This window comes from Onychomys torridus, chromosome 2 (genome assembly GCF_903995425.1).
Source record: "Onychomys torridus chromosome 2, mOncTor1.1, whole genome shotgun sequence".
NCBI lineage: Eukaryota > Metazoa > Chordata > Mammalia > Rodentia > Cricetidae > Onychomys > Onychomys torridus.
In genome coordinates this window covers 42,800,176-42,826,745 of record NC_050444.1, presented here as the reverse complement: position 1 = coordinate 42,826,745, position 26,570 = coordinate 42,800,176, and the positions used below count along the sequence as shown (strand labels likewise).

Below are 26,570 nucleotides of genomic sequence, written 5' to 3'. Positions count from 1 at the left end.
AGTTCAATTCTTAGCAGATGGTAGTCTCAGCCATCTGTCGCTCCAGTCCCAAAGAATCCAGCACCCTCTTCCAGCCTCTATGGGCACCAGGCAAATATGTGGTACAGAGAAGTAAATGGAGGCAAAACACTATACACATAAAACAAAAATAATAATTAAAAAGTAGACAATCTGATTGACTTGAATAGATAAGAGCAATTAGTCAGGTGTTGAGGATGTGGTGGGAGTCGGAAGGTCTGTGTCTTGGCTGAGCAGTGTTTTCCACCAGTCTTAATATTGGCTTCAATTCTCTTTCCACTTTTGTAACTCCCAGTTCCTCTAGTTTTTCATCTAACAAATGGCAAAACTCAGCATACACAGCCTGTGAGGAGTGTTCCAGAAAGTACAATGTCACTCATGGGCTGGGTTGGTTTCTTTCTGTATTTAATTTTTGTTTATATATTTAATGTAAGTGGTAAAGAGAATACTTCAAAAGAACTTTAATACTATTTCCATAAGTAAAATCTAGTTTAACAAATAAAAATCATGATCTGGATTGGTAGGAAATTGCTCTAAAATTGGTTTATCTATCTTTTACTTGTTTTATTAAATGCTGGGAATAGAACCCATCTCCTTGGCATATACATAAAAGGGACCACAAGGCTAATTGTGTAAAGCATACTTGAAAGTCTAAGCAACATGAAATAAAACTAAAAACCACAAATCAGTGTGCTACTGAATCGACCAAATGATTTTTGTTTCTTTAATAGGTTTTTTTTTTTTAATGTAGTTTTTACTCTCCAAGTAAAACAACACATGAATTTCAAAGACAAATAACTCAAACACAGAGCGGAGCATGTGGTGCAGTGTCTGTACTGGACCAGCACACCACACCAAAGGAAGCTCAGCAGCAGGCAAAAATAGACTATACCTAAAACTTAGAAAGAAAGGAATCAACAGTCATACAATGGGCAATGAGAAGTAGTATAGTTTTTCTGAATGAAAAAGCATTTTTTTTAAAGAATGCCTCATTTACATTTTAAATGAAAAAATTAACACCATGTTTTATGAGAAGGATGTTTATTTTTAACAATATTAAAACAAATTATTGTTGTGAAGTTCTACAACACAGTAAACCCGTATGAAATTCACCTTTCAGAAAATGCTTCTGGTACAAGTGTAGTGAAGCCACATAGATAATTCCAGTTATTTGCCCAGAACCTTTCAAAACTGTCTACTCACATTGTTCATCAATGTTCTTCATAGAATAGCATCATTTTATAAAAGTTTCAAAGCCCCATTATAGAATGTACTTACATTGATTGACATTTTAAAATTCAGTTTATTAATTACTTCATTAATGTACACATTAAAAAGACATTTAAAATGTTAGCCTTTATAGTAATATACCCTTCCTCCACAGAATCATGGCAAGTGATTGAACAGCCACATGTAAATAAAGTGACATCTGAGTTTCCTTCTGTGATTTAAAATTTGAAAAGCTGGAGGTGTTTTGCTTCTGTTTATTCCTTTAACTGATTTTCTATTATTTTTATTTACACAATTTTAATGTTATGATTGAGTAAAGACTAATGTTTCTTAAAAAGAAAGATTTTAGTAAAATTAAATAGTAAAATTAGCATATAACTGCTAATCAAAATTATACACATTCTCTAACGAATATCTGCACCTCCTTTTGGTCTTGTCAGAAGTATATGTACAGAGAATCATAAGTATCAGCTCATCTGATTAGACTCATTTTCTTATAAAGAAAAACACCTTGTGCAATGAAAAATATCCTTGCACAAAGATACTACTATATGACTAATGTTGAACACATATTCAATAAATTCTCTACCTTGTATTCTTTCAAATTTAAAATAAAATTAATTAGAAAGCATTAAGTATAAAAATTATGTCAGAAATTTAATACTGTACTGAATATGGGATAAGATTACATCTTTCTCAATGAATGTAAGTCTTATAAAATGAATAGCACTGTGGTACAGACAGCACACTCCACTTACTCACTGTCTAGACTAAACATGAATGGTGGGACTTAGAATATTCTGAGATAATACTAAAACTCAAATTATTTTATGAATAATCTGAAAACTGCTAGCTATAACTGATGATGGTTAAATATGATGTAAACACTTCCTTTCTTTTGTGTAGCTCTGTTAGGTTTTCAAGTATAAGTAGTCTTCGTAAAAGACGTACCTTTACTTCCATGTCTAAATCATAATCAGAAGCCACAATTATATTCTTTACTTATTTGAAACACAAGACTGTGGAAGAAACCATCAGCTGTGCCCAGAATGTTTTCTAAAGTTTCAAGTCATTTTTATCAGTCACAGTGGTTTCATTGCATACAATACAGTGACATGTAAACTTACATTCAAAGGCTTCTGTTGTGCATATGCTAAAGTGGAATTTTCCTGAGATAAACTATCCTGCCGGCATAAAGCTGTATTCAGATTGCAATCTGGACTATAATCTAATGTCAACCTCAACTGAGCACTAATATTGTTTCACCGTCAGTTGATATGCACAATATTTCTTTGCAGTGGACTAGTCAACAATCTAGTATTAAACTATGTGATTATAAAATTTTGTTTAAAACGAAATTTCCCAAACCATGCAAAGATACACTGGAACAGGTACTTTAGATGTAGCTATTTTCTCTTCGCATGTAAACAGGAATCTCTTCTAACATTAACTAACTCAACAGGAACAGAGCATTGTAAAAGTTAAAACATTCCCCCAAATACCCATGTTGCACGTTTAAAGATCAGATAAGCATCAGTTCAATTTGAAGGTTTGCTCTTAAATTTAGTAACCAGATAGGATCCTACCCTCAGATTTTTAATGAGGAAGTCATTCACAGGAATCAATTTCTCATTGGATGGCCTCAGAAATGCTGCTGAGATAGTCTTCAGACTTCATTATAAAATTTGTCCACTCCTGACAAATATCCTCCAGGGAGAACTCGTCACCACCATATTCCAGAGGAAGAATGTCTGGGAAGTGCTGAAGTAGGCTGGATTTGTAATTGTTCCCATGCAGATGAATCTGAAAGAGCCACAGTGTTTCAGAAGGTGTTGGCTTTGACTTCCATGCTAGAAGCATTTCCAGCGGAAAAACAAACCTCACAAAGCACGATATACCGAGACCAGCAAGTACATATACATGCTACACCTTCTGTTCTCCAATCTAGGAATGGTACCTATATTTAGATGATGTGGATGTGAATGATAATTTTATTGTTCTCTTCGATTTGCTTTTGTATATTTACAAAAGGATGATAAAATTTACTGCCTGATATTAATTCGTAGTAAATAGAAGCATATAGCTGCACCCATAATTAGGCTCACTAAGAGTAATTTATATGGTTATAGTCAATGGATGCAATACCATCAAGAAATTATAACAGTTGTAAGCCCTAAATTTTCTTTTCAAATTTTAAAAAGTGACTGTAGGTTGCCAGTAAAGGCAAAATAAAGCAAGCCACAGAAAGCAAAAGTAGATCTTGCTAAAGAAGAAAAGCAAAAATCTCTTTCCCATAGCTAGGGGTGTAGAAGGACATGACACCCACATGCTTACAGATAATACTAGAGAAAACAGAATTGTTAAACACATGGGCTTCTTTCTTCAATAGACAAAATTGACATCTGTTCACCAAGAAGGCTGGAGTGGATGTTGTTTGATAGCTTGATGATCTTTTGCTGTTCTGTTGACCTAGCCATCACCCCAATCCCCCAGACTCCTGAGCATTGCTTCTCTGTCAATATAACACATTCTTATGAAAAAGACCCCATGGACTTTGCAAAAAAATGCTTATTTTTTTGCTGTTATGCTTATTACAAACTCTTCCTCCCTAGATCCTTATCCTTCTCGATCAATAGAACCTATTCTTGTGGAAGAGGTCACTAGTGCTTTCCAAAAGAGATGGACTTTGCAAAAAAGTTTCAATATAGGCCTGCCTTAAGCTTTGTTGTGACAATTGTCAGGAGGAAACTTTTTTTCCAAAGTTTTGCTGTGTTTAACTATGTAAAAGATAAACCACTTGGGGTCAGACTCCAGAAGTTGGATCTAGCCTAGCTAACTAAAGTCATGCTGAACCAGTTTTATTCTTGCCTCTCTGCGGATCATTTCCCAGCAGAGCTGGCAGGGACACTCACATGGAGGAAGATGTTTTGGTGCTTTCAGCAACCATTTGATAAGAACCTATGTGTGCCAGCATGTGAGGATTGGGAATGGAGAGATGGCTCAGTGAACCTTAGTTCCAGCACCCACACTGGGCAGTCTTAGCTCCAGCTTGGATATATTTCATACACACCACACACACACACACACACACACACACACACACACACACACACACACACAAACACACACACACACACTTTAAAAAATATTTTTAAAGGAAAAAGACGTGAGGGATGATAAATAAGTATTCATACTTAAGAACCTCAGATACCAACTCTTGACTTTTTTAGACTTTCTAAGATGCTATCAGTTAGCTGAGAAGACATTCTATCTTCTCAGGAAAGGAGAAACATTGAACTGTATATTGTTGTCAAGAAGCTGAGAAGGAAGAGTGCCTGAGTTTGGTTTCCCATTTTGGCTAGTCTCCTGTGAGTTAACGTTCACCAAGCTGCCTCACTTAACAGCCCAGTTTCTAAAGTTTTTTGACTTTTTGGCTCATATTCTCCCTTTTTATTAGACTCAGTTATTCTCATTTTTGTTCTTAATTGTTCAGAATATAACCCAAAATAGATATGCTTATTTTTAGAACTTTGAGAGTTAATTAGATGATATCTGGTATTACTAAGTTACACTAAAAGGAAAACAAAATGGCCTGTATAAAACACTAAAATACAAAGTAGCCAGAAGTGGCCAGCTTCACTAGAGCTGACAATTAAGGGATGATTTTTCTTAAAGACAGAAAGAAATTGGCCTGGATAAGAAAAGATGGCTTGATGCTCCTCCAGAGATCAGAGTTCAGTTCCCAGCACCTTTATCAGGTGGTCCCCAACCACATGTGACTCCAGCTCCAAGAGATCTGACAGTCTCTTCTGGCCTCCAGGACACCTGCACTCACAGCACATCCCTCCACACAGACATACCCATAACTAAAGAATACAACAAATCTTTAAAAAAAAAAAAAAAAAAAACAGAAATGCCTATTGACAGTCACAAATAACAAGAAAAATACAAGAAAGGAGGAGAGGGAGGGATTGGTTGGGAAGAAGTAGTTCAATGGCAGTGGAGGAACCCAAAAAAAGGGTAAGGGGTGGCAGAGGGGCAAAATACATTAGATACATGCTTGAAACTGTCAAAGAATGAGGAAATCCATTTAAGGAAAATAAAGGAAAAGAAATACCAACTGGATCGCCTAATCTGTGAAGAATCTCTCTAGGGTCATAATCTTCTGACCAAGTATAAGATGTTATGCTTTCTGAAGATGGAAGAATAGTTTCTGGACTTCTAAGTATCTCATTATAACTAATGCCATCGCTACTTTTATTTTTTAGGTTTAAATCACAAAGTTCTTCCAAAAGCATTTGTAGCAGGCAAATGGTGCACACCTGTGCATTCCCTAGCTGCTCAGAAAGCTGAGGTGGGAGGGTCACTTGAACCTAGAAATAAGAATCAAGTTGGACAACTTAACAACACCCTGAATGGAAGCTGTAAGAATGTTCCTCTATAGGTTAAGGCAGGAAAGTAGCGGCTGTTCTGGGGGGCAAAATATTTGAAACTTTTCAAAAATTATAAACAACAAAATTTGAATTCCAAAATTCTACATGAAATGCAGCTCAGCAGGGCAGGTTAGTGAAAGTCAACTCCTTTGCTTCAGCTACAAGACGTTAAATCATATACCCCAGGTATGATACGTTTCAGTTACATGTGTTTGATAGGTAAGATAGTATAGTATTCTTATTTGTACAAATAATAAGAAGTCAAAAGATTAAAAGCAGTGATTTTGCTACTAACTCTGCCTTCACTTACTGTCCCTGGATCATTTGGGAATCATCCATATTTCTGTTCATCCTGACAAAACACATTTTTGTGAAAACAATGTTTTCATGGAAAAGGCAGCAAACCATCAACACAGATCGGCATGGTATGCATCTCACCTTAAAACACACCCTGCAGTCTTGTGTGAATTTATCATAGTTCCTTCCACCAGCCCCTCATGATGGATGCTTGATTGCCTTAATACTTTTCTGTATCTATGCTTTTGTTGTTATACAGCTATATCTGGGTAATGAATTTCCAGAAAATGCTAACATAGCTTGTCATAAGTACTACTACACTGCCCTCTACAGGGAATGTATTTTACACTCCAGTGATACATGCATGTCCGTTTCCCCAGAGTCTCACAGCCAGTAATGCTAGGGGTTTTTTTAAAGTAAATTTTAATTTATAAGAGTAGTTGTCATGTTTTATAAGTATTTGCAATATTGGTCCAATGGTTTATGGCCAAGGGACATGAGAATATAGTAAAAACTGTCCTTAAATAGGAAGAGGTAAGAATGTTCTCAGGAGATATAATCACTTTAATATATTTTACTCACCCGGCCCTTAATCTTTTCAGTCAGAAATGGTTTAATCATGGAAAAGACAGCATGGAAAATGACTGGCTCTTTAATCAAGTGGATGCCACGAACTTTCAATGGAAAGGAATCCTTTTGAAAGTAAAGAAAAAAAAAACCTTAATAACACAACATAAACACTGCAGTTACATTCCTGAAGACAAGTCTCTTCTAGGAACACATTATAAGTTTATTGTAAGGATCTGGAAGATGACTCATTGGGTAAAGCATGGAGACCTGAATTCAGACCACAAGCAACCATGTAAACAGCTGGCATGGCTATACCTGTCCCCAGTGAGAGGAGCAGAGGCAGGCAGATCCCCACTCTAACCAGCCTAGCAGAATGATGAAGTGTAGGTTGATTATAAGACCCCATCTCAAAAAAAAAAAAAAAAAAGTGGAGAGAAATAGAAGACATTAACCTCTGTCCTCTATGCATGTATGAATGAATATGTACACACACACACACACACACACACACACACACACACCACATTTACATCAGACTCTAAAGTATAACTCCATTTTCAAAATGGTTTATTCCATCAATACAAAAGCCTGGTTTATCCACTATTGAGCCAGTGGACTCAAAAAAGATCTGCAGGAACTTTTTTCCTCATAGCTTAGACCAAGTACGTTAATAGCTATGTACACACTTTCACCGGAAAATCCACTCCCTGGTCACACATAAAGCTTCTCCTAAGGAAACAATGACAATTTGGGGCATTTTTAATTTAGTATTTTTACCAAAAAATATTTTTAGAGGAAAAAAATCAAACATCCATGAAAATTGAAAGAATATAACAATAAGTGCACACTTTTTAAATTTTGACATTGATATATCTTCAGTAACAAAGTCACACACTACTTAAAAAGCTTAAAAGCTTAATAACCTAAAAGAAAAAATAAACTCATAAATAGTTTTCTTATCCAAAAGTTTAGTCATTATTGTTAATGCAGATTTTTTCCTCTTTTATAAAGGCTATCTTCCCCTTTTTGCCCTTTTGAGATGTATTATTAATTGGGTTTTTCCTGCATTCTATGTATAATTTTATTTAAACTTAATTGGCAATATGTTCTCTAAGCATTCTGTTCTGTCCCATTGTTGCAATATGATTTGTAGTGAGCATTGTGATTTTTAACATTGTTGAGATGGTCCAACAAATGGATATGTCATCGTTTAAGTGATCACTTTCCTATCTCTGGGCAAGTAAGTTGTATCTAATTTTCCTCTATTGGAAGTCATGCTGCAGGCACTGTCTGTGTACAGGAAGAGAGGTGACTGTAGAAAGCTCTTTCATCAGCACGGATCATCTGGACTAGGATCCTTAGGTCACTGCTGATTTGAAGTAGTCATTGTCTGCCATCACCCAGGATGGCCATTAAGTAGAAAAGCATTTGGAAGACTTAGGAATCTAGAGCATTGTAAACTATTATTGCTATAATGTACAAAGCCTTACTGTATCATGACTATTTGTTAACTGAGTCCCAGAGTAGAATTACTAGGTTAAAGATAATGGCTTTTTAAAAAGACTTTGGGGGCTAGAAAGATGGCTCAGTTAGTCATCTGCTTGCCATGCAAACATTAGGACTTGGGTTTGATCTCCAAATTCTTGAGGTAGGGGGAGCTGAGCATGTTGGCATATGCTTATAATTCTAGCACTGAGGGGTGGAGAAGAGCCCCTGGGGTTCATTGGCCAGCCAGCCTAGCCTAATCAGTGAAGGCCAATGACAGACTGTGTCTCAAAACAGGGTAACTAGCACCTGAGGAATGATACCTAAGTTTGCCCTCTGACTTCCTTACATACATTCGCACATGCGCAGGTACATACACAAAGACTTGATTTCTGAAGAAAGGCATATTAATTTATAGCTAGCAAGGCATGTGAGAGTTTACTGTATCATTGTTATACTTTTTGTAGCAGGCTTTATCGACTGTCAGCCCCCAAAACATGGCATGGAGACTTATTATTAATTATGAATGCTCAGCCTTAGCTTAGGCTTGTTTCTAGTTAGCTTTTTTTAACTTAAATTAACCCATTTCTATTAATCTATGTGCTGGCCCAACACTCGTTTACCTCATCTGTATACTGTCCATTCTGCCTTCCTGCTTCCTCTGTGTCTGGCTGGCTGGGCCCCAGCTGGCTGGCTCCTCTTTTCTCTTTGCCCACCAGTCCCACCTATCCCTCCTCTGCCTAGCCATTCATTGTTAATCTTTTTATTGGACCAACCAGGTTCCTTAGGCAGGTAAGGTGAAATAGCAGTACAGCTTAATGTAGTTAAAGAAATTCATCATAAACAAAAGCAACACACCTTTACATAATTAAACAAATGCAGCATAAACAAACTCAGCACATCTTTACACAGTTAAACAATTATTCTGCAACACAAACAAATGCAACACATCTTTAAGTAGTTAAAAAAAATCTATTCCATAACAACTTTTGAGTCAACTTTTGTTGTTGCTGTTTTTTATGACATCAGATCTCATGTAGCCCAGGCTGGCCTTCTGATCCTCCTGCTAATACCAGCCAAATGCTGGAATTTCAGATGTATTCCACCATGCCTGGCTTGAGCCAACTTTCTAATTTAGAAAGAAAACTTAAATGGCAAAAATAAAACAAAATCACTTTATATTATAATGTATACATTCTGTATTTGCTTAGTTTGAATGTATCTACTACTAATTATATCTACTGCTGCTAACATTGTTTAAATATATCTATCATTTCTAATATATAAGTTTCTAAAACTGTACAAACACAATTAAACACTATCATATATTTAACACCTAACTGTTAGATATATACTCACTGTAAGCACAGCAGCAATCTTTTTAGCTACAGATGGGGTAATCTGGAAAGCATGTGAAATCTGCCAGTCTTCCAGGTCAAATATGGCCTTGACTCCATTCCGCTGAGTTTCCACCTCCTGTACAATGAGCTCAGATGTGATCAGACTTACACGAAATACATCATAGGCTGTAAAAACTTTTGGATCCCAGTGTGCTACAATAAATAAATAAAGAATTCCATCTTAGCATTGGGTGAAAAATCAGAAAGATTCTTTAAGGAAACAAATTAATTTAAAACCCAAAGGATGTGTAGAAATAAAATCATGAACAAGGGGTCATGAGTTAAGTAATAGATTGAATCAAAGTACAAATATTTACCTGCTTCTCTGTGCTTCTTTAAATTTCTTTAAATGAATCGATTTTAAGAGCACTGACTAAGAATTAATGCAGATCAAATTGGATTGATAACTGAAGTCACATCATCACCTCAAGAGAAGGCCATGCCTAGAAATGGACATGTTTACTGCCCCGACAGTGCTCCAAACTCAGCAAAGTGTGAGCCTGGGTTGCCATCAGCAGCAAGAATTACAGCATTTGGTGGATCTGAACTATACCCACATGCTCATGTGCTGCAGGTGTGGTTCCTAGTGCATCAGCGTTCAGAGGCCCTGCTGTCTGGAGGTAACTAGCTAGTGAGGGCTCTAAGCTCATCAGTGGACTAAAGCATCTATGGACTCATAACTTGGTGGATTGGGTGGTGGTCCTACTTGGAGGAAGTAGTCATTAGGTGTGTGCACTTGAAGAGGGTATTTGGTCTCTTGTTCTCCCTTTTTGCCTCCCGGACACTATAATCCTATCAGGTTTCCTACATCACATTCTCCCTGTTGCAGTGTTCTGCATCCATACAAGCCCACACTAATGAAGCCAACGAATGATGGTCTTAAACCTCAGGAACCAGTCTTTCCTCCTCTCCCATTGTTTTCTTCAGGAACCCTGTCACAATGATGGACAGATGACTAACACACCAACCAAAGAGGTTTCTACGGGAAAAACCTGTGGAGCAGATAGACAAACTGGTCATCTGCCAGATCTCAGGGACCAGCACACAGCAGTCACGTCCCTACAGGCTTGAGCAGGAAGCTGGGCTTGGAAAGGCAACTGTACACACCCAGAGAAAACAAAGAGTACCTACGGTGAGAGAGGTACTGATATTCTTTTCCATACAGCCTGTTCCTCCCTCCCATTCTTCAGACAGGTCATGGCAAGCAGAAATGACAGTAGTAATGGTCAGGCAAGGACATGGTCTTTAAAAATGATCAAGATTTATTAAAACTTGTCATATGGATACGTACATCTAAGACAGGAACCAAGCTCTGTAGACAAAGCAGTGAAAATCAAGGAAACAGTTAAGAGAGAAAACTGAATGAGAAGAAGCAGTGGTTTCAACAGATGTAAGGAGAGGAGACTGGACGCTATTTGTAAGAATAGATAGGGACAGGGGGATGGTTCAGTGGGTATAGGCTCTTGCCACCAAGCCTGACTGCCTAGCTCAGTACCAGGAACCAGCATGGTAGAAGGGAATATCTGACTCCTGAAAGCCTTCTGACCTCACCCATGATGTAGCACCCATGCACCCACCTACATACCCACACAAACATAAACACAATAAATAAATAAATACATAAATACATAAATACATAATGTTTTGAAGAGGGTGATTACTGGTGGTAAGACCATATTACTGAAGACACCATACACTTTGATCATCAAAGGACCTGGAAAAAAATCAAGCAGGTACTAACCTGGAAGCATCCTGACTGCTAGCTAACTTTCATAGTGCTGAAAGTTGCTATGTAGGCTGCTGGATCAAAGTCATCAACAGTCTTATCCATCTGTAAACTCGGAGAGCTATTGTAATACCAGATCTAGCAAGATATGCCCATTGTTGCAATAGTGGTATAACTATTATGCAAGCAACAAACTGCTTCCTGATTGCATGTGAGGCCTGCCACACACCTGCTATTGTAAATCTGGTCACAAGACTACAGACAGGTCATAGGCCCTAGCGGGGAACATATGGCTGCTGTTTTGCTAAGTGGTCATGATTCCAAACTGCGATCTAAATATTTATCTTTATACTCATAGATTAGTGCAGCTCTCTGCCCTCATTGGGAAAACTTCTTTTTGCAGTAGATGGTGGTTAACACAGAAACTTACAAACTGTCAATGTTGAAAGAAAACGTGACTGTAGAGTAAAGACCTCAGCCTTAAATGGGACATCTATCAGACACACACACACACACACACACACACCACCTCACATACCACACACACACCACGCCACATACCACACACCACACATATACACACACACCACACTACACCACACACACACACACACACAGTACACCACACACACACCACACACCACACATATACACACACACCACACATCACACACACACATACACACACATACACACACACTACACCACACCACATACCACACACCACACATATACATACACACCACACCACATACCACACACACACACCACACCACACACACACACCACACCACATACCACACACACACACCACACCACACACACACACCACACCACATACCACACACACACACCACACCACACACACACACCACACCACATACCACACACACACACACACCACACCACACACATAAACACACCACACCACATACCACACACCACACATATACACACACACCACACCACATACCACACACACACACCACACCACACACATAAACACACCACAGCACATACCACACACTACACATATACACACACACCACACCACACCCCCACACACACCACACCACACCCCCCACACACCACACCACACCCTCCCCACACCACATACCACACACATACACACCATACACACACACCACACCACATACCACACACTACAAATATATACACACACACCACACCACACCACACACACACACACACCACACACACACCACACACACCACACACACCACACACACACACACACACACCACACACCACACCACACACACACACCACACACATACCACACCACACACACACACACATCACACACACACCACACCACACATACACACACACACAACACACACACATACACCACACACACACACTCACACACCACACCACACATACACACACACACACCACACACACACCACACCACACACACACACACACACACACACACACACACACAACACACACACACACACACACACACACACACACACCACGTCAGGGACATCTCAGAAGACCTAGTGGAAAGATTGTAAGAACTAGCGATTGAAGAGGACTGCTGGGAAACACTGTCTTCTGGATGTGACAACGGTGGGGAATGAACCCCTGACCTCACAGCAGCAGGGGTTGCCTGCACCAGAGCAGGCCAGTGAACATTCCAGCATGGATGGTGAAGGCTCTGAGTCCCACCCTGGCTGAGATGTTGTCAGTGGATCCTGCCGGGAGAGGGAAAGGCACTTGTCTTCAGGGATGTGGCCCCTGTTCAGTGGTCCACATGCCACTGCATACTCATTTGCAGATGGACAGCAGTGATTGGACTTAATGGGCTACTTGAAAAGGACAGGAATTTGGAAAGGAGGTGGGGGGGCGGTGTCTGAGAGGAATTGGACAGGGTAGATATGATCAAAATATATTATATACATGTATGAAATTCTAAAAGAATAAATAAAATACTTTATTTTTAAAAGAATAATCATTTTTAAAAAGACTCAGTTGAAATCTTAGAAACAAAAATTAACACAACTCAAAAATACCAGTTGATATGGAAGCAGATGCAGAGATCCACAGCCAAGCACTGGACAAGCTTCCAGAGTCCAGCTGAAGAGAGGGAGGAGGGCTTAGACGAGCCAGGAGAGTCACGATCACGATCGATCGGGGAACCCACAGAGAACCCACAGAGACAGCTGACCTGAACTCGTGGGAGCTCATGGCCTCTGCACCAACAGTTAGAGAGCCTGCATGGTCCTAGGCCCTCTGCATGTAGGTGACAGGTATGTAACATGGTCTGTGGGTCTTCTAGCAATGAGATTAGGACCTGTCCCTGGCTCTTGAGCTGGCGTTGGGGAACCTGTTCCCCATGCTGGGATGCTTTGCCTAGCCTTGATGCTGAGGGAGAAGCTTGGTCCTGCCTCAACATGATAGGCCATGCTTTGTTGTTGCCCATTGGAGGCCTGCCCCTTTCTGAATGGAGGAGGAGTAGATGGGGGAAGGGTAGACAGGAGGTGGGGGGAGGGGAGAGAATGAGAAGGGAAGGAGAAACTGTGGTTGGTATGTAAAAGAAATGATTTAATTTAAAAAATCAGTTGATGGGTTAAGTGGCAAGAGAGAGCCAGCCAGTGACTGAATAATGATTTTAAAAGTCAAGTTGAGGAATTTTTTTCCAAACTCACACAAAAGAACAAGATTTTGTATTAAAAAACTGAGACCAATGCAGCTGAATCTGTAAATTTCAAAACCCAAATAATAAGGTATCTGTAAGCCAGAAACAATATGCAGGAAACAAAAAAGGAACAGTTATGGTAGAGAAATTTTTCCATAGTTGAAAACAAGACACAGGGCTTCAGACTGGAGGCCACTGAGTACCTAAAGGGTATGTAAAAAGACAATTGTCCCAGGTGTGGTGGTGCACACGGGTAATCCCAGCACGTCAAAGTAGAAGCCAGAAAATCCGGAGTTCAAGGTCATCTTCAGCTACACTTTGAATTCAAAGCCAGCTCTGGCTCTGTGAGAGCCTGTCAAAAGGAGAGAAGAGGGGAGGGAGGGAGGGATTGAAAAATTAAAAAAAAAAAAAAAGAAGAAGAAAATGATTAATAACTAAGAAACTGGAAAAGCTCAGAAAATCAAAGATCCTTGTAGGCTTCCAGGTTAACTTGGATGTGCTATTTATTAGACAGTGTTTGGGGAGGGAAAGATCATATATATACATCCCATAATGGTGACCAAAAGACTACCAACTGGATGCAGGTAGAACAGGGAACTAATTGTATTGATCTGAATCCCCAAAGAATAAAACATGGTCAGGACACAGTCTGGTAGTTATTTGTAAATGACATCTATAGCAGGGACTGTCTAGCACAGACAGTTTCCCTTGCTATAGGAGAGAGATATAAAGATACACACGAGAAACTGATGGGTTGGAGACAAGGTTCAACAGTCGGGACTGTCCTGTTCTTGCCGAGGACCTGAGTTTCATTCTAAGCACCCATGTGGCTCACAAGCAGCTCACAACTTCCTGTGACTCAGCTCCAAGGGATCCCTTACTTTCTCTGGCCTCTGTGGGCATCTTCATTCATATGTACATACTTCTTTGCAGATACACACAAATGTACATAATTTCTTTAATATTTAAAAATAAGGTAAGTAGGAAATGACAACTGAGGCCAGTATCCTGAGGAATTTCAGAACTTTACAGCTGATGAAAACAGGTGGTTCCTATGGTAGAAATGAAGAATAGCAGTCTAGTTGAAGGAAAAACTCCTGGAGTACATGGCAACAGAGACACAGAACAGTGTAGTTCACAAGAGAGAAGGAGAATAGGACTTGGCTTGTTAGTCAGATTTGCTGGAAAGAGGATTGCTTGCCACAGTTGCCTACAGTCATTTCAGTAGAGGTGGGGGTGAAACCAGACCAGGGGCAGATGAGAATCTTGAGAAGTATGACTGGTGAACATCAGGAACCAGGAGAACAGAAAAGATGAGAGCAGAGGGGCAGGTGGAGGCTGGCGTGGGACTAAGGAGCAGGTTTTGTTTTCAGAGGCTGAAGCTCAACAGTTCTAAATGCTAGCTGGTATTATAAAGCTATGAGGAAAAAGATAAAGATCCAGAAAGGGAAAAGGTGGCCATAGGATTTCTCTTTGATTTACAGCAACTCATATTCTTGATAAGAATATGAGATTTATTCATTCAGCTCAAAAATATGACACTTCTTCAGCTGAATACAACAATGATGAAATACTAGCTGAACTAAGGAAATTTGCAGATTATAAAAGCTTCTGAGCCAACTAACCTGCCAGACCTGTTCCACCCTGTATTCACTTTCTGTGAGTAGAAATTAAAAGTTCATTTTCTCATTCCAGTAGCTTCAGTTCAAACTTGTAATAGTTATGTGCAGGCTAGTAGCTACTGTATAACAGGATCATTACAGAAGGTTCTATTGCACAGTACTAGCTAAGTAAACTAAATAAAGAAAGAAATGAGAATTTTAATTTCTTTCCTAGATCCACCTAACATTTACTATTCATTGTTTGCCAGCTAATGTTTTTGACATATGTGTGCATGTCCTATATAAAACAAGATGTAATTCTCACAGCAACCCTATGTTAATGGGTTTGTCCTGTGTACATTTTACAGATTTCAATAAAGTCAACATGCCCCATAGCTACAACTCATAGTAACTCAACTATGGTTAAATCTTCATTGTCAAAATTTGCTTTTGCTGCTGTAGTATAGTAGTTGCTCTCAAAGGCATCAAATTACGTCCTCTGTCATGGGGCTGATAAAGGTCCAAATAGACTGAAGGGCTCTGCATTTTCTCTCTGCTTTTACTGTACAGACACAGTACAGAGGGGTGGTGGTGGCAGTGGGCTTCTGTGGAAAGAGTCAGCTACTCCATCAATTCAAGTAAATTGAGAAAGTCTATAAAATTTTATTTTATTCATAAAATACTTCTAAGTTTCTTCTTTTTGTTCTAGAATAACATAGCGCACAGAAGGCTTGCAACATACCTTTGTTTTCTGACCTTTCTTAATCCTATGCATCTTTGAGTGTAAATATCTTTGAGGTAAACAACATATTTGTGTGTGTGTGTGTGTGTGTGTGTGTGTGTGTGTGTGTGTGACATGCACATGTGGCTATAAATGGAGGTAAATGTTGGATGTCTTCATCATTCGCTGCCTTATTTTTTGAGCCTAGAACTCACTGATTCAGCTAGACTTATGGTCCAGCAAGCCCCAGGCATCTACCTGTCTCCGTCACTAGGGTTACAGACAAGCACTGGGGCAGGCACTGGATTTTTACATGGGTCCGGGGGATCTGAACTCAGGTCTTCATGCTTACATAGCAAGCTTTTTACCATCTGAGCTGCTGTCCCAGTTCCTAAATAACACACTTTTAAGTTCCTATACTCTCAGAGGCCCAGGCTATACAAAAGACCCATTAGTGTGCTATTAAGGCATTTGTGATTTTAAAAAAACAAACAAACAAAACCACGTTGGCTTTGTAACTATAAAAAGCTTGCTTTTACCTATTTTGTCTCAGTTAGTTAGAAAATTAAAACAAACAACAAAAGTCCAGCCAGGCACTCCAAAGCCCAGACACTTAGAAGGGGGATGGGGAGGATAAAATAAAACATCTGGATGTTTCAGTTTTATGCTCCTGCAACACAGCTGTCACAGTAAACATAAGCACCACTTAAAAGTGAATCTCAGATAAACTGGGTACAAGACTTAGCATAAGTATGTCTCAGGCATACCAAAATCTTATTTGTGGTTTATCGGAAATTTAAATTCTACTGGTAACCCTAAGTTTTTATAATATATTCATTTTTTGATACTGTATCTGCTGGCCAGCCCATCCCTAAGAAGCTTTCTTTGACATGGATGGAGCCACAAAAGAACAGAAAAGCCACTACTTTGTGCTCTGTGGGTGATATAAAACCTGGGGCAAGAAATACAGACTCCAGTCATACTTACTCATGTAATACTTTCAAGAGTTAAAAAACAGCATCTTGCCATCGACAAAGCAACAAGCAATTGGGATAAAGGCAGAGGTCTTACACAGAGGTAAGTAGTGAACACTGATGTATGTGCATTTAAAATCTTCAAAGAAGAAACTAGCTGGGCATTGTGGTATCTGCCTGTGATCTCACTAAGTAGGAGGAGGCTGAGGGAGGATGATTACTTGGGCCCAGAAGTTTGAAGCCACCTGACCTCAAAGTTCAAAGTCAGCACGGTCAATATTTTGAGACTCCATTGAAAGAGACAGACAAACAGACAAAGACAGAGATAGATAATTGCAAATATAATTCAAAGACATTCTGTTCCTGAAATATTGGTTAACTGCGTCCTTTCAAATGGCCTATAAGACAGTGTGGGAAGAGTGAGATTCTCTTCTCTCACCTGGAAGTTTTAACCACACAGAACTAAAGATGTAACAGAGATTATAGGTCTCCAGTTATGGACCTGAAAATTTATGTCTCCTCCAAAGTCATATGCTAGAATTCTACCTCTACGTTCGTGGTACTACTCTGCATGCACCCCTCCGACACACACACACACACACACACACACACACACACACACACACACACAAAGAGCCTGCCATAGTCAGGGGATAATTTTAAGGAGTCAGGTCTTTCCTTTCATTATGGGTTTCAAAGTTCAAACTCAGGCCATCAAACTTTTGGAGCAAGTACTTTTATCTGCTGAGCCATCTCAATAATGCAGTTCACGGTATTAGGAAGTAGATTGGAGAATAAGGGTAGAGTCCTCATGAATGAGATTAGTGCCATTTTAACAAGTCCCAAAGACTACTATACTTCTTATACTATGTGAGGGCAGGGTGAGATCTCTGTGTACCAGAAAACAGTCAGTCCCTCATCAGAACAAAATCACTGGTACTTTCATATTGTATTTCACAGCCTCCAGCACTAAGAACCAAATTTCAATTTTTCTAGGCCACCAGTCTATGGGACTGTACTATAGTAGCCTGATGAAATAAGACATTGACCAAAAGAAACACCAGAACACCTAGTCATGAAAGGGAGAGGTAAAATCAAAACAGGAAGGAGAAGCAGAGCTGCAGATGACTCACCAATTCTGTAAATAAGAACTCTGCTGCCAGTGGGATCCCTGGATCTCAACACTCCATGGTAGCCAGCCTTCAAAAGTCCAATGATACTTCTAGGGTGTAGATCTGCACTTAATTCTGGACATTCTGCTCGCCATTTATAATAGTTTTTCAGTAACTGAAAAAAACAAAAAACAAAAAATATGTCCATAAATGATGCACATGGTAAACATTTTTAAAACAGTTGAAAGGCTTGATGTTGTCTGTGAATCTTGTCATCTATTATATCAAAATATGGAAGAGTTTTTCAGTTATAAAAGACAAAGTTCCTTTCATTAAGGATTTGAGATCACAAGAGTTGGCCTTGAACTCAAGATTCAGTCATTTTTAGTTGCCGTCCATAATGGTCTCCCGAAATAGTCAACAGTGAGTCTAGACCTTCCAGAAAGAGGTGGAATTGGCTTTGGAGCTGAGCTAGACTTATACCCTGATTTGACAAATAGTGTAGTTGTGGAAATGACACTATGCTAGACCTGAAAAGCCTGGTGCCTTTTGAGTTTACTTTTAGGGAAAGAGGCATATGTAAGATTAGTAGATGGTAACATGGAGAGAAGCCTGGGAGGTAGAGAGGCCATTCTAAATAGTATATCTTCAGTCAGGTTCCCACTGGATACCATGAGGAGCCAAAATGCATAATCACACTGAGCCTTGGTCAAGCACAGAACACAGGCAACTGTGGAGTCATGCTGTATGTCAAAAATCTTAAGGGAGATTTCCTGCTTAGCAATAGATAACTGAAACACTACCCCTAGTACTTTTAGAGCAAGGAATGAAAGCCAGTCAAATTAATTAGAAGTAAGGAAAGTATATAACTAAAAATTAGATCTTAGACACAGTTTAAAGGAAATCCATTGCTCCCCCGCCATAGAAGCACTACCATAATTGGCTTGTCAACAAAAAGTTATTATTTAATTTTTTTGTGATTTTTGGCATTGTAATATTTCCTAAATTGACATTGTACTTAATGCTTAAAGGGTGCTACTAGCCACTTCCAACCTCAGTTAGATGAAAGGCATTTTGTGGAAACACTAGAAAGATACCTTTGGGAACCTAGTCCTTCGCTGAGTTAAGAGTCTTAATCTGGGGAAGCTTCATCAAAGGAATTTCATATTTGAAATCCATTATCATGAGCATAATAACTGTAGTCACAAAACAGTAATAATCCAGAGGAGACCCTACAAATAGCTTAGACAGAGGGAGAGCTCTGAGTTGAGGAGGAACTCCCTGGCTGGGACTGGGCTTGGAGAAGAGCCAGTTGGACCGTGAGAAAGCATCGCCATGGAGTCCTCTAGGACAGAGCCTCTGTGGTCCTCCCTTTTCTCTCTTTCCTACCTTCCCCTGTTCTCATGTTGTCATCTTCTCTTTCTGTCTGTCTGTCTCTCTTATCTCTGCATCTAGTAAAGTCCCTTTCGCTTAAAAGAGAGAGACTTACTAAAAGTTAAACTCAGCAAAGTAAGAAAGAGGAAAGTCAGACAATTTGCTCGGAAAAATAATCGGTGACCTAAATAGCCATTTCCAAAGGCAGCAAGAACAAGAGGCGCATTGTAGCTCTGATACATTCATGCTGTCTAATACTGTGAATCTCCCTTCCTCCTCCTGTCCTAGGTAGCATCAGAATCGTTGTCAATAGCATTTTACAATGCTCACTTACTGTGTGACAGTTTCCTCAGACAAAAGTAAGCCTTTAAATTTGGTATAAATGTCGAAAGCAACATCTTGGTGACTATATAGAATAATAGTTTTATTGTCCTGGGAATATCAAAGTGTATCTCACTATAGAGGATCATTGAGCTTATGGAGGCAGTGCATTCAGCACATATCTGTAGAGTGTGGGCTCTCAGGAGATGAAAACATGTTCAATGAAAGAATGGATCAATCATGAGCCCATCAGCTCTGCCCACACTTGAAAAGAATCATTTCTGTAAATATGAACAATTACTATCATGCGTCTTGACACTTAAATCTCCTAACAGCTCAAAATCCAAATCTTTGGTCATTTATTCCACACTGATTAAAAAAAAAATCACAAGTACAGTTTACATAAATGTTAATAATAAAAATAAATTGCTACTAAGCAATTCTCAAGCCAAACTCAAGTCCAGAGCAACAGCAACAAAAAAACAGCTACAAATTAATATCTTTTACTATTGTTACTGAAAGTTATCTATTTCAGTCAAATTGGAAATGTCTATTTAAAATGTTCTTTTAGGGTAGGTTCCCTCTTACATTTTTCCACATTTTCAAACCATCACACACACACAAATATTTGTGCCACTATTATGAAGTACAATACCATCTTTTCAGTTTTGCCTTCAAGGTAACTACCATTATCCCATTATGTAGGTAATGAAGCCTTGAGAAATTATGTTTATCCACTAAGCAGAATAAAGATTGAAATTTATGTATGGTATGAGACATTTCACAAAAAGAAGCTATAATTTGATGGAAATTGTCAGGAAGAAGAAGAATTTTAAAAGCTTCAAAGTCTTGGTAGAAATCATAAAGATGATTAAAGTACTGAGCACAGAGCACACTGTATATGTTTTGGGTCTTTTTTGTTTTTTTTTTTTTTTTTTTTTTTTTGCTAATAGTATAATAACATAGATGACACCAGTTATAAAGAGATAAAGTTTATCCTGGCTCACAGTTCTGGCCCAAGGTTTAGTAGACCACTGATGCTGTTAGCCTTCTTGCTGGTAGAGTCCTCAGAAAACACCAGGCATTATATGGCAAGACTCAAGGAGTATATATATACCATGGCCGCTCTTGCTAAAAATTATCAGTATTCTATCATGAATGCTCCACACTGACCAACTCTTTCCAGAAAAGCCTACCCTGAACACTGTAGTTGGATTATATTTCTGCCCTCTTAATACTTCACCATAGGAATTAAACCTCTATATGAGTTTTGAGGGAACCAACCATATCCAAACCATCACAGCTTAAGACAGAAATGTAAGGAACTAGACAGTTTACTTGTCAAACAGATGGAGGCTGTTTTCATGCTAACTGTTCTGAGCTGAAGGAGCCAGTCCTGTCTTCCAGCAGCACAGGCTTTCCTGAGCTTCAACCAAGTTCAAAGCTATGTGCCACAACTTAACAGCTATGTGATACTGATGAGTTACTCTACTGTGCCACAGCTTAACAGTGAGTACTGAGGAATTCCTCTACTGTGCCACAGTTTAACAGTGAGGACTGAGGAGTTACTCTATATCTCAATTTCTTGAAAAATGAAAAAATAGACAATATAAACAGTTCAGCAAAATGCCTGTCATTCTATAAACATGTTGCCATTAAGACTAGAAAATATAATTTATCATAACTTCAAAAACCAAAAATGAGAAATTCCATTATAACTGAGGGAATTTTAGAAGTTTCTTCCTACAAAATGTTAGGGCTTATATACAATGAGCAAAAGAGTTTGCACTAACTACCACTGCAGAAGAAAATAAAAACAAAGTTGCATATATTTGTCCTTTCCTCTTTCTTTCCAGTTGGCACACAAGACAGAGGTCACAAACAGAAACTTGGGTTCTGTCCAGGGGACTCAAACACAGTCCTACCAGGCAATTCATCAAGGGTCTAGGCAATGAAAACCCTTCAGCAAAAGAGAGAATACAGGAAATGTTCACATTCTTGGAGAGGCTATAGACTGATTCTATATCATTACCTCCTTACTCGTGACTGTTGAAGAAGCAGCTAAAACCCATAGACTTTGTTATTAGGTATCTCTCTGTATTTTAAGGACTCATTTAAACTACAGGAACTGCATTTTCATATTCAGTACACACTAGTTTATTTCTTGATCATGGTGTTCAGAAACTTCAAAACACCTGGCAAGCATGGGGAAAGAAGTGAAGCTGTGTGGTTATTTAATTCCTAACATCAAAATTATCTCCCTAAATTGAAATCAGCATTAGAAAAAATAAGCCATCTATAATCCATTTCTAAAGACATTGTTGGATAGAAACATTTATAAAAGGGCTGGGGATGTAGCTCAGTAATACACTACTGACCTACCATGTACATGACCCTGGGTTCAATCCCCTCTTCAAAATAGAAAAGAAAGGAGAAATAAAGAAAAATAATTTGGGGTTGGGGATTTAGCTCAGTGGTAGAGCGCTTGCCTAGCAAGCGCAAGGCCCTGGGTTCGGTCCTCAGCTCTGGGAAAAAAAAAAAAGGAAAATAATTTTATAGTACCCCCAAACAGAGGCTAGGGGCATTATTCACTAGTATAGTGAGTGTTTATCCTGCATAAAACCTGAGTTCAATTCCACAAGAGGAAAATGCTGGTCCTCTGAAAGACAAATCACCACAGGACTGGCAGCGTTTGTCAAGATCACGAGGCTCTACAATAATAATTAATAATAATAATAATAATAATAATAATAACAATAATAATAATAATAAACACAAACAAGGAACAGTGAAAGGATGGAGGAAGCTCACTTCCCTGGCTCCATGGCTGCTGCACATATGGCAAGACTTAGTCTTTTTTTTTTTAAGAAATTTTTCATTCATTTTACATACCAATCACAGATCCCCCTCCTCCCTCCTTCCACGCCTCCAGCAAGATTTAGTCTTGATGATGACAAGTTAACTGGCTAGCCTCCTTCTGATACACTGTTGACGTCACCAGAAAAGAAAGCACCAATGAAACCCAGGAGCAAACAAAAACTTGTCAATCCGTTTAATCATGTCTAAACATTCCAGTTCTTTCAGAAAGGACATGGTTAAATATCAGATAGGCTGTAAGCTAGGACAAAGACCTCATTTGTTTGATGTAGATAGGTGTTTTTGAAGCGAAAGAGGGGTGGGCCTGGAGAGATGGCTCAGAGGTTAAGAGCACTGGCTGCTCTTCCAGAGGTCAGGAGTTCAATTCCCAGCAACCACATGGTGGCTCATGACCATCTATAACTCTTCTGGCCTGCAGGCATCCATGCAGGCAGAATACTGTGTAAATAAATATCTAAATAGACAGATAGATAGATAGATAGATAAATAAATAAAAGAAGAAATGGGAAACAAAAAAGATAACAGAAAAATTAGTTTTAGATATCTAAAATACGATTAACTTCACTTATACCAAAATTAGTGCATATTATAAGGAAAATGAAAAACTGTTTCTCATCTGGCAGGCATAAATCGTATTTGGTAAAGCAGCACATGTAATAAGGAGGAAAAGACACCATTATACAGTGCTCACTTCATCAGCGTAGCATCGCAATCCTCAACACTGAAAATAGGAGCACCATACTGCAGCAACTGATGAATTTGTTCAATAGAGACCCATTAGGGTATGTTTCTATGTGTGGATACAGATGAAGTATAAAGACCAACTAGAATGCAAAGTCAGTGATAGAAGCAAACACCCACCTGACAATGGCATTTCCTGTACTGCTAAACAGAATGAGGATGTAGAGAAAGAAGAATATCACATGAAGGGATAAGTGGCGGGCATGGCAGCACTGCAGTCCCCATGCCTGGATGAAGGCATGAGCAGTGAGCATGGGGGCTAGCACCACCACCGCCACAAACAGGGAACTGATTAGATACGTTTAATGTAATATCTCCATCTTAAGGGATAATAAAGTCCAAAAACAGTGTAAGATGTTTATGCACGTGCTCACACGACATGATTTCTGTACAACAAGCAGCTGAGAAAAGCCAAAAACAGACAAACTAAAACAAAAAGCACAGACACATGTTGAGTGAACACTGACCATAGGTGCGAAGTAACAGGCAATGCCGCATTTCTGGGCACTCAACTACTAACTAAAGTTTGTGGTGGGAATTTTTTTTCCTTTTTGGAAATTCCTTTGCACTTATTTTTTTTTTTTTTTTTTATTGCTTGTATTGCTTTTGCCATACTGAGCGCTCATCCAATAAAAGTAGTTTCATAAAATTCAGAGATGTTGGAATTCCGCACCCTAGTATCCCTTGGAGTCTCGGTCATGGTTAGGTCCTCCTGCTGACCGCTGACCTCTGACCGCTTACTCGGTGCCAAGCACAGGGCTGAGCACATCTTGTTCTAGCAGTTACAGGTAGCAGTTACAGGTTAATGTGCAATTCTCAAAACTACTGCCATGTCCTCACAGTTACTGAACAGATAAGGGCTCTGACCCCAAGGTACAAATTCAAGGTCGCATCTCTCTGGCCCCAAGACCCCTTCTCAGTGTCCTGTGAATACCTGAAACATTAAAGAGACGCCGTCCCACCCTGGATTCCAAACACTCCAAACTACCTAACTGAAGTGGCTTTTAGCTCAATTAACATAGACATTCTCAAGATGCCTTCAGATGTCCATTTCGTCCTTCTCTGACCGCGCTTGGAGTTACCTACTCAGGTGTGTAGCAGCTGAGCTCCCACGTCTCCATTTCGTCTAATCCCTGGGACCAAACTAGTTCAAGCGAAGGTCCAGACCAACGGGACCACAGCCACCGCGGGGAAGGGAAGCCGGGGACACACCCCGGGGTCTGGGGCACACCTGCAGCCACATCGCCACGCTCAGCGCGCGTGGATCCTGCCCGGTGCACACTTACCCTCCAGGCCAGGTCCAGGTCAAAATCCCGGGCGCGCAGGAAGCGCAGCAAGAAGGCGTCTGTGAGCGGGTGTGGGGTCTGTGGGATGCCGGCCTCTTCCGCTCGGCGCCTCAACTCAGCCAAGCCCGGCTGGACCAGCGGCGAGTGGTCGGGCAGCGCGTTGAGCTGTGGCCCCGCCACTGGCCCCGAACGCATCTCTGCCATGCCCGCCGCGCCACGGCCGCTGCCAGGGTGGCGGGGAAAACCGTGGGCCCAGCGCCACCCTCCGCCCCCCCCCCCGCCGTGGCCGCCGCCCCACGCACACTCTCCCGGGCAGCCCAGGACTCCCCGCGCCCCTCGGGTGCAAGGGCCAGGGCAACCCTCTTAAAGGAACCCACGTGGTTCCCGCGGGTACTGATCACGTCTTTAGGGCTTTCTAGCGGTAGCTGGAGCCAGTCCCAGTTAAGGAAAGTCCTAGTGTTGAAAGTCAAGAATGCGAAGTCAGAAAGTTACTTGGAGTGTTTATGAATCGGCTGCCAGAGGACCGTTCCCACTCCTTCCCCTTTGCCCCCCCCCCCCCACCCGCTCTTTTTTCATGAAGCTGTAAAGAGTCTTTTAAACAGCTATTTAATAACTGGTGGCAGACACTCTAGGGGCCCTCCCCATGACTACTTCCTTAAGGCTGAGCCTAGGCCATCTCCAGTATTCTAGTTTCCAAACTGCAATTCTAGGAAGCCACCTTGGCAGGCTGACTGCTCCTCCCGCTCCTTGCTTCTGGCCAGAAAAATGCTTCCCAGATCTTGGCATCTAGCTCTGTTAGAGTCATATACAAATAAAAGGGGAGGTGATGGACGCGGGCACTTTTGAAACATAATAAATGTATGTGTCTAGACTTCATCACGAAACCCTTAAGGTGATGGGATCAGAAGGATGTCTGGTGAAGAAGATAAAGATACGACCCAGATATCCAAAGATGCATGAAAGAACTTTTTCTTTCATTTCCATCCGTTGACGTTATCCTGGAATTGAACTACCGCCTAGACAGAAGAGAATCCATAAAACTAATTCACCTTGAAGGTGTAGCGCATGCTCACAGAATGCTAGTCTCACGAGTGAAACCAGCCCCTTACCTTTAAGGAACTCAGAAGGTGGCAAGAACGTCTGATGGTTTCAGTCATTGTGGCGTGGTTCTTAACGCGGCACCCTCTGAACTAAACAAAACCCTTGCCTTGGAAAGGTTTTCGTTTTTGCGTGGGTTGGGGGTAAAAACAACAGAGAAAAGTCATTAAACATGGTGTAAGAGAACATGATACAACAGGAAACAGGCCCAGCTGGCAGAGACTCTGCAATGATATGGTGTGAACTGAGTCTGGAAGAGAGCTGGCCTAGGAATGTTTGGGGTTAAGGGGCTGCAAACTTTGACTTTTATGTTAAGGGGGGAAATGGAACAGTGTTAAATAATCAGAATCCAATCCAATCCGGAATCTGTTAAATCTCAAACCTAGGACTACCCGCTGAGGTGCCTACTTAACAGACCAAAGCAGACCTGGCCACCAGGTTCTCCCAGCATCCCTCAGTCCCTACCTGAACTCCGCAGCCCAGGGGCTGGCTCCCCTTCTCCAAAGGCTCTTCCCTATATAATTCAGACATTTGGTTACCTTCCTTCTTTTTCCTTCACCTTTCGCCCTTTTGACACCTCCTCCTGGTTCCCGTCTTCCCCTCCCCCATGGCTCAGGTTCATGTCCACTAGATGC

General features: G+C 40.2%; 1 protein-coding gene across 2 annotated transcripts; it reads right to left on the bottom strand.

Moving 5' to 3' along the window:
* Ttpa (alpha tocopherol transfer protein) lies at positions 1-25,099 on the bottom strand. Of its 2 annotated transcripts, XM_036178455.1 has the most exons (5): positions 24,838-25,099; positions 18,260-18,413; positions 9,393-9,586; positions 6,561-6,671; positions 3-3,051 (listed from the first exon to the last, which is right to left on the bottom strand). In XM_036178455.1, exons 1-5 carry the CDS (start codon positions 25,039-25,041, stop codon positions 2,878-2,880), a joined length of 837 nt encoding a protein of 278 aa, XP_036034348.1. In that variant the 5' UTR covers positions 25,042-25,099; the 3' UTR covers positions 3-2,877. The 2 variants fall into 2 exon arrangements, with proteins under 2 accessions (XP_036034349.1, XP_036034348.1); XM_036178456.1 differs by lacking the exon at positions 6,561-6,671 and having other exon boundaries at positions 1-3,051.
* Between the last annotated feature and the right edge of the window lie 1,471 nt (positions 25,100-26,570).